At 36.9% G+C, this 18,973-nt stretch overlaps 1 protein-coding gene across 1 annotated transcript; it reads left to right on the top strand.

Moving 5' to 3' along the window:
• The first annotated feature begins 17,286 nt into the window (after positions 1-17,286).
• LOC121726301 (centrosomal and chromosomal factor) lies at positions 17,287-18,622 on the top strand. Its single transcript, XM_042113597.1, has one exon. The coding sequence runs from the start codon at positions 17,414-17,416 to the stop codon at positions 18,011-18,013; it is 600 nt and encodes a 199-aa protein (XP_041969531.1). The 5' UTR covers positions 17,287-17,413; the 3' UTR covers positions 18,014-18,622.
• Positions 18,623-18,973: the final 351 nt, after the last annotated feature.

Raw genomic sequence — 18,973 nt, 5'->3', positions numbered from 1 at the left:
AAATGATAAAAAAATACAACCGTGGTACGTCAAAAGCCGTTTATAATATCTACACAGGTGATGAATCTTGGATCTATGCATATGACCCCGAAACTAAACAACAGTCAACGGTGTGGGTGTTCCAAGATGAGCCGAAACCAACAAAAGTTACTCGTGCAAAAAGTGCTTTGAAGCAAATGGTCGCCTGTTTTTTTGGAATTAATGGACATGTGGCTACAGTGCCATTAGAGAATCGTAAAACGGTTAATTCTGAATGGTATACGACCATTTGTTTACCAGAAGTCTTTGAAGAAATAAGAAAGGACAACCGACAACGCAGAATCATATTACATCACGACAATGCTAGCTGTCACACCTCAGCTGAAACAACTCAGTTTTTGGAGGGTCAAAAGATCGAGTTGACTGGTCATCCGCCGTACAGCCCTGATTTGGCACCTAACGATTTCTTTTTATTTCCATACGCGAAGAACAAATTACGTGGTCAACGTTTTTCGAGCCGCGAAGAGGCTGTTGATGCGTTCAAAATGCACGTTTTGGAGATACCTCAATCAGAATGGAAAAAGTGCTATGAAAATTGGTTCCAGCGTATGCAAAAGTGTGTCGATCATCGCGGCGAATATTTTGAAAAGCAATAAAACCATATTAAATGATATATGTTTGTTTCTTTTTTTAATTCCGGATACATAAATAGCAGCCCTCGTATGAATCTATTTTTCATTTCCTTTCAGCTTCTTGTATGGGCGCAGCACAAATCGACGAAATTCGTGAGGTGCTTACCAAAAATTATATATATCTTAACATCGATTTTGTTACCTTTTGGTGGGTTGTGAAAAGGTAGAGCCTAAGATTAAAGCAATATTGCAGTTGCATTTATATTATAAAAAGTTAATGTTTACTATGTATTTCTATCTCAGCCCCTATATAATAAATCCTTACTCTGCAATCTTGACACTATAGAGTAAGAGCCCGCGTGGGCCAGACCTTCCTTAGCTATGAAATATCAGCTATGAAATTGAGCTTTACTCCTTCTCGAAGATCCCACCCACCCACTTAAATCTATTATCTATATCTATCTATTTTGGATGTACACAAGCGTATACGTCGCAGAGGCCTTCATATAGCAATTTGTTAGTGAAAGTCGAGTTTATTATGTACTTAATTGTAATTAACTTAATGTTTTGACTTATGCCCTATACCTTATCTGTCAAACTCTTTATTAAATTAAAGTTTAATCATCGTTAAATGTCTCTGAATGCGGCTGTAAGACTACGGTAGTAAAATTAAAGAGATAAAGGGCTTCATATGATATTTTTATGTCACAATTCTCAATAATATTAGCAAAACCCATAAGATTGCATATGGAATAAAATACTGGTATAATTCTGCCTCTGCACGCATAGGGCGGCCTGATTGGATCGCGATAGCTGAATGTATCAATTAGTGCCCACGCAATGCTAATGCATCGTATTGTTGGCGGGTCGTGACCGATGGCATATCGGCCGATTGCGCTCGCTATCTCACGTACTGAAAACGTGATCCAAATGATTACCCCTTACAAACGGGTGCTGCCAACCGCAGACGTCGAAGAGATAGGAAATGATTGTGTTTTGAGTTCGGAATGGAAAAATATAGAGACCGTTCTGAGCAAAAACCTTTGATAATACTAGACGACGCCCACAACTCCGTTGCGCCTAAAATCGTTTGAGGCGGGAGAACTGTTTACTTTTCCGGAATAAAAAGTATCCTATATCATTTTCCGGGGCTCAAAGTATCTCTATACCAAATTTCAGAATAATCGCTTCAGCGGTTTGGGCGTGAAGAGGTAACAGATAGACAGTCGACAAACAGTGTCTCTCCAAGAATCACAGAATCAAAATGTAGGTTACACAGTACACTAATACAAATTTTCTGCTTGAATGTTCCCTGGAGGAATATTCGACAGCTGCGCAATCCTAACCTCCAAAATTTTTTTGGCCTTTTTTGCTCTATATCAATAATAGCGAAAGGGCAGGTACTTGAATTTTTCACACAATCCTTAGTTTTATATGTACTTTAATATTTAATAAAATATTAATATTAAGTAAATAAAAAATTAATAGGGGCTCCCATACAAAAAATACAAATTTTGGCCTAATCATGTTCTATAATGGTACGGAACCTTTCGTGCGCGAGTCCGACTCGTACTTGGCCGATTATTTGCATAAACGGAGAGCCGGGAAATTTTAGTTAGATGACGACGTAGGTAAGTTACAAGGTTTATAAAGGAGAAAATGAAAAATTTACCTTATGTTATATTATTATTTTTAACAAAAAATTAAAACCTACTTCCAAGGTAAAAACAATAATAACATCCTTATAATATGAACTAAAAAGTATTAAATAATTTTTCCTATCTAATAGTGCCTTTTTCCGAATTCGGCTAAAACTCTACTATTTCTGTACTCAATCTTCATCATTTTGAAGTCGGTACCAGATATAGCTGAATCTTCAGTCTGCCAGAATATTTGAAACTTTTGGAACTGGCACCGACTTCAAAATGATGAAGATTGAGTACAGAAATAGTAGAGTTTTAGCCGAATTCGGAAAAAAGGCACTATTAGATAGGAAAAATTATTTAATACTTTTTAGTTCATATTATAAGGATGTTATTATTGTTTTTACCTTGGAAGTCGGTTTTAATTTTTTGTTAAAAATAATAATTTCACTCTTTTTAGTTACCTAGTAAACTATCGCGTCGGTTAAAATTGTAGCCTATGTGTTATTCTGATGTATAACCTATGTTATTGTAAAGTTTTATTCAAATCCGTTCAGTAGTTTTTGCGTGAAAGAGTAACAAACATCCATACATCCACACATCCAAACAAACTTTCGCCTTTATAATAGTAGGATTTGACAACTACTTTGCTACATATCCACCAATAGGAGGGTGAATTTGTGTACGAATCCGGACATCTACCGGTCCCTAGCTGCACTTATAAGTTGTATGACTCGAGCGATCTTTACACGAAATATTTCGAGTGTTTTGAGAATACACAAACTATTAGCAACAAATTATATCGTGCAGGAAACCGGTCTCGAACGCTTCATCTTCCAAGCGGCCACATGAAATATGGGGGCAAATGAGCAAACGGGTCACCTGATGGAAAGCAACTTCCGTCGCCCATGGACACTCGCAGCATCAGAAGAGCTGCAAGTGCGTTGCCGGCCTTTTAAGAGGGAACAGGGTAATAGGGGAGGGTAGGGAAGTGAATAGGGTAGGGGATTGGGCCTCCGGTAAACTCACTCACTCGGCGAAACACAGCGCAAGCGCTGTTTCACGCTGGTTTTCTGTGAGAACGTGGTATTGCTTCGGTCGAGCCGGCCCATTCGTGCCGAAGCATGGCTCTCCCACGTATATCCCTCGGAGACATGCATGTACTTACTTGTATTATCGAAGCAGCTTACTTCTCAAAGTAATGTCAAATGTGTGCCTTACGCTCTGGAGTTAAGGCTGAATTTGTTATGTTTAATTTTGGTGACATTGGTGACCCTGACGTGGTAATGATGATGATGATGATGAATGTAATTTGCATAGTAGCATATGCTTTCAGTTCTTAAAACAGCGCCTAAGCCCGCGAACTTGTATTTATAAGGAATCCGGAGTTCTCTTAGTATCTTCGGAACCATAGCAATATATACCTCGGTGCAAAATCTTGCGTTTTGGTAGCATATGCTTAGGATGCTTCTCATAAAACCAAAATCATCATATGTTTCCATATAAATTTCGAGGAGTTCCCTCGATTACTCATGGATCCCATCATCAAGTCACCACTTTTGTGAACATGGTACCAAATTGGAGTGAAACCTAATACAACAAAACAAAAATTTCGAAAATCGGTTCACAAACGGCGGAGTAATCGTTGAACATACACAAATAAAAAAATAAAAAAAATATATCCACAGCCGAACATATAACCTCCTCCTTTTTGGAAGTCGGTTAAAAACGTAAGTTATCTGTTCCATCCACTCACATTATATTATAATATTATTATATTGCCATATAATTTTAATCAAAATGTTATTGTTATTGTTTACAAAGACAAACTGAGGAGCGTCCGAGAGAATAAGGAGAGAATAGAACAATAGTTCAAATGGAGGTGTCGGGTTGTTGTGAACAATGACTGTAGTACTATTGTTTACTTGGCAAAATAAACTAAACTTGCACTTTAAATAATTAAAAATACGCAAGAAAATGCTATTGTTATTTTTTATATTTTTAGATGTAAAAATGTAGGTAAGTACTTGAAAATAAAGTGTCAAGAAAAAACCAAACTTTTTTTACTTATCCATTATTCCACAAAAGTAAAGTATCTAACATGGGATGGATAAAAGATTAAGGGCCTGTTTCACCACTTTTTGATAAAGTGCCGAATATGCTATTCACAACTTTTTTGACAGATTCTCTATACTTGATCTATCAAGTTAATTGGTGGATATCCTATTAGTCACTTATCTGGAACTGGTGAATGAAATAGGCCCTTAAAATAAAAGTGTTTTTAAAAAACATAAAAACTTTTTGACGACATCTGTGGTTCAGTTGGTGGGCTGTTGGTAGCTTAAGCCGGGGGTCGCGGGTTCGAATCCCGCCGACGGAACAAAAAGTTTTCAAAAAGTTCCTGGGTCATGGAAGTGTATTAAATATGTGTATCATACATATAATAAAAATCTTAAATATATGTATTATGTATAGTAATTATAAGAGTATTAAATATATTTCCGTTGTCTGGTACCCGTAACACAAGTCCTTCAGGTACTTACCACGGGGCCAGACTGACGTGTTGTCAAGCGTCCATAGATATAATATTATTTATGTATTTTTTTCTGTTGATATAATATTTAGTCTAGTATTTAGCTGACATGCTATCTGTTTTGATATTAAAACGAATGTTATTAATAAAATCTTTTCAAGATACTTTTACATTAAATGTACCTTTAGTATATTCTGTAAGCATTTTTAAAGCATCTCTAGTCTCTACTTAAAGCTGTGGCGCTACATTTTCTAACATGGCGAAGTAGTTGAACTGCTTAATTGTATTTCTTGAAATTTAGTAAGAATACAAAATATTATCGCGGGCTCCAAGCCGAAAAGGCGTATAAAAATGTGTTTTTTTTTTAAAGAAAATGATGAAGGTGATTAAAGAAGTAAATGAAGTAAGATGTAAGTTGGAATTTTGGAATAGTTAAAATACAAAAGATCATTTCACGTATTAAGGAAGTAGGTACATATGTACATTCATAGACAAATGCAAAATTTTGGTTGTAGAGATCTATATTTTGCTTCTTAAAAAAGCGACTTTTTATACGCCCTTCTGGCTTGAAGCCCGCGATATAAAAAAAACCGGCCAAGTGCGAGTCGGACTCGCGCACCGAGGGTTCCGACAGCTTAAAGGTATTATAGACCTGAGTATTTGGTATGAATTTCAATTTAATACCTCTACGCGTTTATGAGGAAATGGGTAGTAAGTTTAAAATTATTAAAAAAAAATATATTATGTGATGTAACTAAAAATTTATGGTTTTCGTAATTTTTCCTTTATCTATGCTATAAGACGTTGCTTCGTACCAAATTTCAAGATTCTGAGTTCACGGGAAGCACCCTGTAGGTTTTGATTCCCTTGCAAGTGTCGAAAATTTGCGGCATAAACGGCTGTATCTTTTGATTGCGTTGGCTTAGAAGTTTGATTTTTTCACAGCTTCAAGGGACAGTAGACCTGAGTAATTGATATAAATTTCAGCTTCATACCTCCACGCGTTCCTGAGAAAAAGGGTCTTGACAGACGGACAGACGGACAACAAAGTGATCCTATAAGGGTTCCGTTTTTTCCTTTTGAGGTACGGAACCCTAAAAACAGTGCCAAATTCGCTATACATGTGAAAACAATACTTGATCGATATACCGAGTACCACACTTGAGACATCCATCCATTTGCATGTCCACGTCCGTTTGTCCCGCAGGCGGCAGGCCGCACTCCGCCGAACCCTTCAATACCCTCGTTTATTCATGCGGGACGACTTTTTTCTTTGTTTGAATTTCGAAAAGCGTTTTAAAATTCGAATTGTCTAATTTGAAAACGTTAGCTTGCTTTTGTTTGATAAATGATGTAAGCATACTGCATAGAGTAAAAAATATACTCTTACATACAAATAATTAGATACATAGAGCTGTATGACAAGCTTGTAAAAACTTGCTATGTAGGTACTCACGTCTTATTACCGACTGTTTTAAAAGTATATCTCAAGCCGTGCTATTTTTTCTTGGGAGAATAACTGTAGAGAATAGAGAATTGTTCAGTTTTAAAACAATAAAATAATATAAGTATATTTCTAAATTACGTTGGGGACTGGGGTGGAAGCTGTTTATTTTCTTATTACTAGTCTCAAGATTTATTGAACAAAGCTACTACATATTATTTTATTACACTAAAGTACAATAGCACAGTTTGAAAAAATGTTCCTTGACGAATACAATAAGTCTGGAACGGAAACGAATTACTCGATAGTAGACTCTGTAATTTGTAGCTTTAGGTTGAATTTAGATTGCTTTTCCAGCTTCTGTTGTAGTTGCCTATTTCGTTCACTATAATTTATTGGTATCGAGACCACGCCTGATTTTCAAATACTCCACATGACGTCACGACTTCTGCGTTTAAGGTTCTTAATGAGATTTCTAAAGATTTATGCGATAGACAGCCGCTCTTACTGAGAATTTTGGGATTGTGTGTTTTTATATTTGACAATTTATGAACGAATAGAAAGGTGCCAAGAAATACAACGAGGAAATAATTCCTTTCGCTAAAAGTATATTATTATTAAAGTAATTTGTATTGTAATAAATGTAATAATATTAACTAACAGTTATGTACTTAATGAAAAGTTAAGTCTCTCTTCACGCTCAAACCGCTGAATTGTTTCATGAAATTTAGTATAGAGAATAGAGATATTTCGAGTCTCAGATAAGCCGGATATAGGATACTTTTTATCCCGAAAAAATGTACGGTTGCGAGCACAAACTAGTACTTACCTCATATCACTTCTGCGATAATATGCAGGATATAAAATATTTGTTGATGATGATCATTATGCCTTTACGGTTTTAACATTGCCAATCGCCATATTGTACTGCACGGTAATTGGCTATTATTTTTTATGTAACTTTAAACTTTAAAGTAAAAGCGAATGTTCCAATTTCAAATAACATTTGATATGCCTCACTCGCTGCGGCAACATTTGCGAACAAAAATCGCTAAAAGTTCGATATGCTATCCATACTAATACATATTGTAAATGGAAATACATAAATCTGTTTGTCTATTTATTTTCTGTCTGTAATACATAGATGATAGAACCGACGACGCTTTTAATTTTGATAAATTTTCTATACGTGGGAGAGCCATGTTTCGGCACGAATGGGCCGGCTCGACCGGATAAATACCACGTTCTCACAGAAAACCGGCATGAAACAGTGCTTGCGCTGTGTTTCGCCGAGTGAGTGAGTTTACCGGAGGCCCAATCCCGTAACCCCCTACTCTATTCCCTTCCCTACCCCCAACTATTCCCTTCCCTTCCCTTCCCTACCCTCCCCTATTGCCCTATTCCCTCTTAAAAGGCCGGCAACGTACTTGCAGCTCTTCTGATGCTGCGAGTGTCCATGGGCGACGGAAGTTGCTTTCCATCAGGTGACCCATTTGCTCGTTTGCTCCCTTATTTCATAAAAAAAAAAATACTTTGTGTCCTATCCTATAGGCTATATGATTGTTTCCGGGTTTGTCCTAAAATTTGATTTTTGGAATGAAGTTCCTTATGGCGCGTTCGGCGTAAAGGAGGCTAGAAAGAACGATATTTGACCTCGACACTTTTTTATTAGTACCTGCATAGTAGGGGCAGAGGGCGTTGATAGTATTCCTGGGCGTATATAGATGGCGTTTTTTTAATAATTTTTTGAGTGTATAATATGTATACAGGTTTTCTGAACATAAAAAATAACCTCGTTCCATTCGGGTGTCCCTTGACACCTCTCAAGTTTTTTTAATCTCTAAAAATGTGCAGTTCCTGTCGCCGGCCGCAATCTTGTTGTACCGAAATTCACTAACGAGTGAATTTAGGCACAACAAGATTGCGGCCACGATCTATAGTAACGCAATATATCATCAACTCTATACTTTATGAACTCTTTGTATTTCGAAGGAAACACTAAATCGTTATTATCCCTGTTACAAAAGATATATTTCTCAGATAAAACAACAATGGACGAACAACAGCGCTCCGTCCAGGCATTTCTAAATTGAATAATACCTGGTAGAAAACGTCTAGGTAGTATTACAGGATCAATACTGTTTGGCGGAGATGAGAAATTGTGATAGAGTTTTTCTACTGATTACTATAGAACTTAAAATACTGTCGACCGCAGAGCCGGTGATGGCTCTGCTTGTATACAAAACATAATATTATGATCATTGTTCATACTAGGTGAAATCTGGAGAAACAGGAAAATATGTATAATATTTTCTATAATAATATTATGTCATCGAACACAATAATAGCGGTTTCCTTAAATTGGTCATTTGTTTATTTACATATTATGTCGTAAAAGTAGATTTAATTGTAAACTACTAAAAGTTACTTAGGAACGTAGTAAAAAATCTATTTTATTGGTAACTAACTCATCATAATTCTACTGTAACATGTTGCTTACACACTAACAACGTTATCTGAAAGATCTCTACATTTAATGAAACGAATGCCGATTTCTTTGACGAGCGCCGAAACAGGGTAAATATTGTAATTTGTAATACAGTGTGCCGAAACTATGTTTAACCCATAACTACCTACCTATATATTTAACGGGTAGTATTTAATCGAGTGACTGTAAATTACAGTTTTAAGTGTCAAAATTACTAAATTTGGGTTATAGAATTACTATTTGAGCGACTGACTGTGAGTGACGAGAAATTAACAGAACAGCAACTTAGAAATTCTTTATTTGAGTTACTTAAAATTAAAAATGAGCAGCTCCGTAATATTTGAGCGACCTAATATCTGTTTGAGTGTGAACATTACGTCCTGCATTTTTTTCAATATTTGGCAAATGTATTTTAACCGAGCGGCATTTTATTTTAAATGAAGCGTTTCGAATACAAAAACCACTTTGAACAAAAAGCAGTGTATAATGAGCTCACATTAAAACAAAAAAAAATGAATATGAGATAACTATTTGATGAAATACTTTTAATCAGGGATCCCTACAATTAACAATTTTTTTTATTACTATCAAGCAAATTTTTTGTGAGTAGCTTCATTTGGATAAGAGGAACAACAATTTCATATATGAAAAAAGTGGTAGCTAACAGAGATAGAAAGGATTTCATACTTTGATTTGATGATCCCAAAGTATGTATTGTTCTATTTGTAGGAACTCAAAAGTTTAGATTCATGCCCAACGATTTAGGGGGAGGAGGGAGGGGAGGAGGGAGGGGGGGGGGGTAAACCCCGTTTATATATAAAAATCATTAATAAATTACACAAATTATAATCCTTAACGGAACGTTAAAGAAATGGTTAAAATTTTTAATGGCGACCTATACCAAAAAAAAAACAACTGGCTTCAACTATGAGTCGACGGAGCCCCGCTACGCGGGACTCCTACTTCTGGCCTCTGGGTGCTTCACAAAAAAATAATCACGATGGCTAAGGCAGGAGCTTCGCTGCGCTACGCTCCCGGCCGCCTTAGCCATCTAATCTAACCCAAAAAAGTCGTATTGGTCCGCCTTTTTTGAATCACCTGACTGCAAGGATTCGTCGCTCCGCCCCCATTCGAATTCGCACGCATTTAACAATATATAGTTTTCATTTAAACACGTATCAAAATATAAAATATAAAGCCTCGAATAGAATATCAGTAACCAATTATCATTAATAAAGCAGCTCACAAAAGTTTGCTCAAAGTAAACTTTTTAGTAGCTCGTAATAAATAAGCTCACTTAGAAAAATTGAATCTATATTTAATATTGAAGTTGCCCGCTATATATTTCCAGTCGCTCACTTAGTAATACAGTCGCTCGGATAGAATTTTAATATCTGAAATAGATTAATCGCAATCCACTTTTTGTAAGCTCATTCTGAATTTTATTATAAATCAATATTAGTCGTTAGTTTAGTTTATTTTTCACTTAGTCAAATTAATGCCGCTCGTGTTAATAAAACAGTATGTTCATCAGTCGCAAAGTAATTTTTAATCGCTCGTTTTATTATTTCCCATATTTAACTATCTTTCTTTTTTTAAGGTTCCGTACCCAAAGGGTAAAAACGGGACCCTATTACTAAGACTTCGATTTCCGTCTGTCTGTCCGTCTGTCTGTCTCCATCTCCATATATAAGGAGAGCTCCCATACAACGAACGTGATTTTTTGCCATTTTTTAGCTCGATATAAATGATGGCAATAGATAGGTCCCTGAAATATTCACAAAATACTTAAGTGTATTTATACTTTAATAATTAATAATAAAATTTTATTAAAATAAATAAATAAGGGGGCTCCCATACAAAAAACACAATTTTTTCCTATTTTAGTTCAATAATGGTACGGAACCCTTCATGCGCGAGTCCAACTCGCACTTGGCCGATCATTTTACTTAAAATCACATACAATTTAAGAATAAACGACGTTAATCTGTTTGGATTTAATCTCTATATAATCTATTATTGTCTTACTGGCTATTCCACAATGGGTAATTTTAAGTTACAGTAACATTGTATACTTAATAATTTTACATCAATTTTTTCACAACAGATGCCGCTACTAGTACATATTTGAATAGATAACAAACAGTGACCACTGGTTTGTGTGACTCATATTGAGAGTAATTTAGACATTATAATATAAAACAATGTACTTACGCTAAAATATTCAATTAATTATTGATAAACTGCGTGGAAATTTTTAGTTCAAGATTTGGAAGAAATAAGACATTTCGTGTAAAATTATGTGAAACTAGATAAACCGTGTGAACGGAGCCATTCTCCGTTCTGTGAGAACGAAACCTAATAGGCGATTCGATTAGAAACACTTCGATCGTCTTCATAATTGACGTGAACGCCCGAAAGAAATGATTGAGATGGATAGATAGGTGTCGGTGTCGATATTATATAAGAGGTGCTTAGATTACAGATATAACTTAATATTGTACAATTAAGTTTGTAAATTAAATAGATTGATTTAGCAGTGGTAGTAAACGGATCTTATAGGTGGTTTTTTGTGCGTATAGAATACCTTTAATTTGTCGATATTTTCGATTGCATCTTTTGTTTGGTTTTGGATTAAAAAATTAAAACCTAAAAATGAAAACTATTTTATTGTAGGTAAAATATCGACCCGGCGGATCAGGTAAAAAGGTTGAAATATACCCTATTTAATAGGCTTTCAGGTGGAATACAAAATTTTATTTATTACGTACAAATGTTAGAGATACATACATGGATTTTTCGCTTCCGGGCCGCAAAAAATCGCAAAACTTTGGTAGCTCGTAGACTAACCCCAAGCAGCACAAGTATATCTAGTGAAGCACTATTAATTATTTTATAGAATTAAACTTGGTATTCTTACATAAGAGTCAATAATCACTGAAGATATCCTGAAGATATCCTATATACCGAGTTCAGTAAAAATGGGCACCTGTCTACACTGTAATGACAAGTGCAGCATAAGAATTCATCATTAGATAACGATAAGAGCAATTTATATTTATCTATAGGGATTATCTACAAAACTATTATAAGAACATAATAAGAGGCACATAAGAAAGGAATTAGGTTTTGTAGCCAACATTAAGATAACACAATTACTCTACTGATGTTCTAGTGGTGAATATAAAAAAAAAAAGAGTTTTTCCACTTTAAAACTCTTTATGGAAATGAGAAAAATTCACGGGAGTAGGAAATATGCTGAATTTAAAAGGAAGGCTAAGAAGGCTTCATAAGTTTTTGAGTTATAGTCGATCAACTAAAAAAAATATTCAGCGAAGTATAAAGGAACTTTTCGTTCGAATGTAACTGAGATGATGTTAGTAGTGTAAAACACGTTATAAATGTACATTCATTGACTATCCAAAAATTATCAAAAATTAGCGATACTACGGAACCCTATAATAATATTGCGCGTGGCCCGACACGCACTTGGCGGGTTTTTTTATACTTTTCCACTTTTCGCCGAAAGCCTCCCGTCTTCTTAATATCTCCTGCTTTCTTCATGCTTGCAGAACGCTGTCGTTTATATACTTAATACTCTTAAAATAAAATGTTTAAAGCCTAAGTTCCCTAATGAAGGAGGAAACTGGACTTTCACTAGAGTATACACTATTGAGTATCTAGTCATTGATTCTATTAAGTATAGACTTAAAAAAGTGCCCAAAAAATCCATCTAAAAACCTTTTTGATTACTTTTAGAGTAATTGTTCTACAAATAATTTCAATTCTTAAAAAGTATTTGTGATAATAAGTCTATAGAATAACTGAACTACAGCAGCGCTTCTAACAGAGCAAATATAGTCCATAACAAATCAATTTTCTCTTAACTCAGTGTTATGAACTAATAAAGGTTTTTAAAAAAGGAACACTAGATATTTTTATCTATTAGAAACTTACTTCTTATTCAAAACCACGTATAGAATGCCAATGTCTATGATGTCTATAAAGAAACCATGATTAGTACTCCTAAAGCATAAATAGATTTAAGTCGTCTGAAGTGTGCTGCTTGGGAAAACTATTGCGAATTGACACGCGAGTGTTCTACTCTCGCATTCATTATACTAATGCCTATTCAAAATTGAAGAAAAAAGAAAATTTCCGATTTTTCGTCTCCTCCATACACTGTGTATTGTTAGAATGTAATACTCAACGATGCTCCATGATGAACAAACAAAGGCGAAGACGTCTATTGCGCTTGCAATAGCAGCGGAAATCATGGTGAAAAATGGCATAGTTACAACTTACAATTATACATGATGGTCTGACTGTCGGACTATTTTGCGGGATTGCATTCCCTAGTCCGACATGAAGAGTAGTCAAATAAAAAAAATGTTTGAATTATTCTACAATGAAACGTATAATTAGATTAAATAGATAATTATTTCTGTTCCCATAATAAAATAAATAGTTTTTTTTTATAATCTCTTTTTATTTAGGGATTTTAGCACACATAGTGGCTATGTCAATCCCATCTTGTTTATAAATCAACTTAACATTAACTTCTTATATAAAATAAATAGATATTCCATATTATTTCTATCGAGGCTAATATTTCAGTTCGCTCAAATAGTAGTAAACAAATCACGATCAATTGAAGTGAATAGAAACTTCGATACTTTAGAACGCGTCTAGAATTCACCGAAGTTGTTTAGCTTACAGACATGAAAGGAAAACAACTTTGTTATTTCAAAACGATCAAAGTAATCCTTTTATGAAATATTGAGTGACGCGAACAAAACGTGTCGCTGGGGCGATCTACAAAGGGCGACTTACTGTCGCGCAATCGAACTTCAAACAACGGAGTCGTGGGGCGAAGAAATTTCCCGGGGCATAAATAAAGCAGGAAATGAAAGGGTCAATCGAAGCAGCGGGTAGCCCCGGGTATAGCGGGTAGCCCCATGGCTCCGCTGCAGTTGAAGCCCTCCGCCAGACTTCAAGTGCATAGACAATTCAATTCGTTATGGGAAACGTACCAGACGTTATGACTCCCATGGCATTTGACTGAACGAGAATTTCGAAGTGGTTTTTTTTCTAAATGTCTTTACACGTATAGTTAAAATTTACTAGTAATGGATGCTAGGTCTACGAATATATAGGCTCTAAACTTTTGGATTACCTATAGTTATGACGCAAATAATAGTTATCAATTTAAATATAATAATATGCTATTATATTATTTACAAGTGTAGTCTTTTTGTGCTTGTATGATTAGTTTTTAGTCTATCAACCAGTTTTTTTAGTTCCCCATTAGTTAATCAGTCTTTGCTCTACATATAGAGAAAATATTTTCAATAGAGGCAGAACTTCAATTGATATAAAAGAGTATCTGAAAGCTTTGCAAGTCTATGGCATAAGTTATGTAAAGACATTCAAAACACCCTTTATATACCACATGAAGTTTGGACTTAAGCATTACCTATAAAAAGCAAACCCCATCCCTTCGTATTATCTCGCTACGAAACCCGAACAAAAGAGGATACGGGTTAAGCTAAAGATCTCGCCTTTAAATTTGGTATATTGACGTTATTGTTGAGAAACAATGACTAGTTTTTCTCTCGAAAAAATAACGTCGACGACAATGAATCCATTTACATAAGCCGTAGGTCGGGTACTGTTTCAGACGCTACATAAATATTCTGTTATCCTCGCTTCATTTTTATTCGGATTTTCGAGTCGAAAGCGGCTACGCGGACAGAATTCATTTGTCCGACACGGTAAAGGGGCTTCGTAAAAAGCGTTAAATAAAATTATTCATTTTATTCAAATAAAGTTTCAGTCCTCACCCCTATTCCGAGAGATGCATATCGGAACCCGTTCCGAGCGGCCGATCTCGGGAGAATTTAGCGAATAATTCAAGGAATCAATCTTGCTGAAAGGGTCTGAGTGGCTAGCGCCCTAAGCATTTTTATTTGTCAGCCCCTTGTGAGATGCCTTAAGAGGATACACCAGGGGCGAGAGAAATTGAAAATAGGTATTTGAAAATGTATTGCTGTCTCACCAATCTCAAAACTCCCACCGCAGAGCGCGATAGAGACAATACGACAAAAGTTCTAATAAAAGAACAGAAAATCTTCGATTCGTTGTCCGCTAATTCCTTCTCCAAAACTTAACCGATTTAAGTACTTTTTTCATTAGGAATTAAAGCAAGGCTTGAGCTGTGTTCCTATGTTTTATTTTTTTTTGTATATTTTAGCCAGTTTTGTTTTCTGGGTGTTTAAACACAGAGGAAAATCTTGCCATTTTTTTGGGTTTTTGGACGTTCTTATCTTTTTTAATAATAAAATTATGAAAAAAAAGAAAACATAGGGACATGCTAATAGTGGCCATAGATATTCAGGAAAAAAATTATAACTCTACCGGCATTATCCAGGGAGGAAACAGGGGACAGCGTTTGTATGGAAAAACGGCGGTGTGAAATCCTCTTAATGTTTTCAAGTTAATTGTTCCGTTCGCAAAGACAATCTCTTCAATTACGTAAATTGATATTATGTTGCTTTATTTTATATTATTTTCTTTAATAAGCAACAGTACCACGGTTTACTAAATACATAGTTGCTAACAGTACTTCCGCAAGTAATATTAGCCGAGAAACGCGTGTTAAAACTGTTAAAATATGTGTCGATGGACGCGGAGAAACGGCTGCAGGCCTTCATTTACTATCGTGTCAGATCAAAGTATCTATAATAAAGTATATTGTGGCTTAATATCATTTTTAAAATCTTTCACGCCTAAGCCCTATCTGCAATCTCCCTACAAAAGCGGCGAACATTGATATTCCGTAATGAAAAGAAACCCGAGGAGCCTCTGGATTATTTAACGGGAATTTATTATGCAGCACCCTCAAACCGCTCGCCCCGGTAACAATGACAAGTTTTTTGTCCGTCTATGCATTGTAATTGCTCGAAACTCAAGAGACACCATTAATTTACGTACACAATAAACATATTTTTTTGCGTGCGAAAAATCTAAGTTATGATAAAAGATGGGGAGATGCGTTATGGATTTTTAGAAAAGATTTCCGAGTGTAGTTCTTACAATGTAGACTTTCTCACGCGAAATTAATTTGAAATGTTACGCGTATTGCTTTATAGGTATTATATTATTTTCATGGAAACACGGACCTTTAAGATTTCATAATTGTGATGTAACTTTGAGGTGGTTTAACAAGCCAAAGGATACTTTGGCTTTGCCAGCTACAGTTACTTCAGTTTAAAGTTACTACAGTTTAATATTTCATATTAAGTGAGCTCGTGAGAAGATATTAAGTTCTACAAGTTTGTCGGCGCACTGTTTAAGATTTAGATTGCAAAATGCAAAGACGTTTCACAAACAACGAATATAATTTAGTAGGTACTCTACCGAAATTCGTTCATAAATCTACAATTCTACACAAGCTTTGTATTTTAATTATTTATTTATCTTTATTACATTGTATTTAAATGGTCGAATGAAATTTTAATAATTATAATTAAGTTAACACTAATTTCTACACTTTATAAGTTAAACTACCTTTCGACAGGTTAATCTGTGATGAAATCTTCTGAAAAGCTGCAAATCTTTTTAATTTTAAGTAATACTAGTTTTATTAATTGTTGTCTATATTATTTTACGGTGTTAAACTATTATATAAGGTACTTATACAATTAACTGTAACAGTTACTGTAAAACCACTTTACGCGACCACCAATAGCGAAACGTACATACACAGGTGTACTTTATATTTCAATCAGTAACTTCGCACTTCGCAGTAAAGAAAACCAATAGGTATCTTCGTTTATCATATTTCGAATCGGACAAAATAAATTGAATGGCTCTGTAGTGTCGCATGAAGCTCGGCTTAGAGCCTGAGACACGAAGCCGAGATTACATCGGGCGCCGACTGGGGAGGCTTTCTCGGAAATTCTCCTTTCACATAGTTTTTACTAGGTATATCGGCATTTCTTTTGTGAGCAAATTCCTAGACTTTAAGGCTCCTTTTGTTCTACTTTAATTTTTCTTGGCTAAATGACTAATAATTCTATTTTATTTAGAAAATAATATTATATTTTGTTTCTAGGATATGAAAATATGTAAATTAAAAATTTTATTGACTATCAACCCCTATTTACAATCAGAGATGTTTTCACCTTTTTTGATTTTTATATTAACTGCGGTAAAGATATTTAAATATTAAAAACTGATAACTTTTTAAATAATATTGCACGTTCCATCCTGAAACGACAATGTTTACATAATTAAGGCACAAGCAACGGTAAGACAATAATATGACCTAAAGAAAAACAATGTGTGCCGGGGACGTTGTTTATGTGTGCGATGCCATGCCGGTCGCAGTCAGCTGTTTGACATTCGCGTCACAATAGCCGGCCGGGGCCGGGCGCGCGGCTCGTCTGCGCAGCCCCGCGGTCGCCTACGAGCCGCCATTTTTATCGATCGGACGGGACGCGCCGGGCCGGCGCTGCCCCCGGGGGCGCGGGGCGGGCGGCGCGAAGTACGGGGGGCGGGCGCACGCGCGGCGTCACACTCAGTCTTGCGCTAGCCACCGACCAGCGCGCACGTCCGCGCGCTCCAGCTCGCACAATCAGCTGATCGGCGCGCGCCCCGCGGCGCACATGCCGTGAGGCCGCGCCCGCCGAGATGACGGGCTACGCCCGCGGCGAGGCCGATTTCGCCGCCGCCGACCGTTTTGGCAGGGACGCGCGACCCGCCTCGCTCGCGCCCAAGGATTACTCGGTGCCTTTACACGTAGACTGCAGTATCGAATACGAGCTTCCCGACTGTGCCAAGCCACCGCAGGGCGTCAAGATTGAGCCGCTGCTGATGATCCACCCCTCACATTTCCGGAGGCTCGAGAGCCTCCGGCGAGTGCCGTTCGTGAACAACCTCCCACGCGGCGACGTGGCGAGTGCTGCGGGAGTGGCCGCGACGGCCACCGCAGCCGCGCCGGATGCCCGGGCCCGAGCGCGGACCGTGCGACGCTGTTGCCGAGCGGCACCGGCTCCACCGGCACCGCCGCCCGCGCCCGTGGCGGCTCAGCGGGCTCGTCTACCCGAGGATACGAGACGTTACCGGCCCGAGTATGTGGCCGAAGGTGGTGGCAAACTAGCGAGGGCGCGTCTCAAGGCGCACCCTTACCTGCCACCCGAGTTGGACTGTGATATCGCGCGGCTGCCGCCCGCCGCGCACTACGAGCGCTTCGACAAGCGCGCGCTGCAGCAGCTGCCGATCTACATGTAGCCGGGGCCGGTGTCTGTGATGTTTCTTTGTAATTAGTTAGTGATAAGTGCCGCGCCGCGCCCGGACCCGATACCAAATAGTACCTATGTGCGTCGATATTGTTTGAACGTTGATTTGTGTGTTCTCGCGCCGGACGATGTCTCGGGACGTGCTCCCGACACGACTACTATTTATTCGCAGTCGCATTAACCGATGCTTCATGGTAAATTATTGTACCGTCGCTGATCTGTTGCGTATTCCTGTATAAGATATTATCATATCGATAATTATATGTTCAAAAATTGTATTATAATAAAGTATGTACCTATAGAATAAAAAAATGAAAGTGAGAAAAAATATTACGAATAATACTAGTAATAGTTATGTTTTCGTTAGGCGACGAGTTCTAGACGGTCTCGAGTGGTGAACTAGAAACGTATTCTACTCTCATTTTGTAAGCAGTTATGTTTGTTAAAATTATATATAAAGAGTCCTCTGATGAATAGTCTGATTAACAAATATTCGGCATGTAAAAGTCTTTATAAAACGCTTACTTAGCATATCATAGTATTATATTGTGTCATAGTCCAATGCCAAAAATATAACTATCTTTTTACAAAAATCCCTAAAGCATCGTTTTATTTAACCCGACCGCGATCTGTGTCTGCGACCCTGATAGATGTGCTTCTGTGTGCCAGTGAAATTGGTTCTACCTGCTAGTGCGAACAGGACTTGTGTTCTTATTACATGGATTTGGATGTAGCTAACTTTTGGGACGTAAGTATAGCTGAAAGTTTCCACTTTGCCGTCAAAGTCTGAAATGGATTATTTGTGGGTGTGCAGTGTGCACATGGTTCTGTTAGCTGGTATCATGCTATGCGATAATATTATGTAAACCTTACTTTATCTTGCGGTCTACTAACTACTTTTGCTCTTTGTCGAAATTACGTATTTGTTAAATGTACAGAATTGTTTTAAAAA

This window comes from Aricia agestis, chromosome 4 (assembly GCF_905147365.1).
Source record: "Aricia agestis chromosome 4, ilAriAges1.1, whole genome shotgun sequence".
Taxonomy (NCBI): domain Eukaryota; kingdom Metazoa; phylum Arthropoda; class Insecta; order Lepidoptera; family Lycaenidae; genus Aricia; species Aricia agestis.
The sequence above is the reverse complement of the archived record's forward strand: the minus strand, read 5'-3'. Positions and strand labels throughout refer to the sequence as shown.

Coding starts and splice junctions, on each gene's coding strand:
- LOC121726301 (XM_042113597.1), top strand. CDS start 17,414: ATGACGGGCTACGCCCGCGGCGAGGCCGATTTCGCCGCCGCCGACCGT.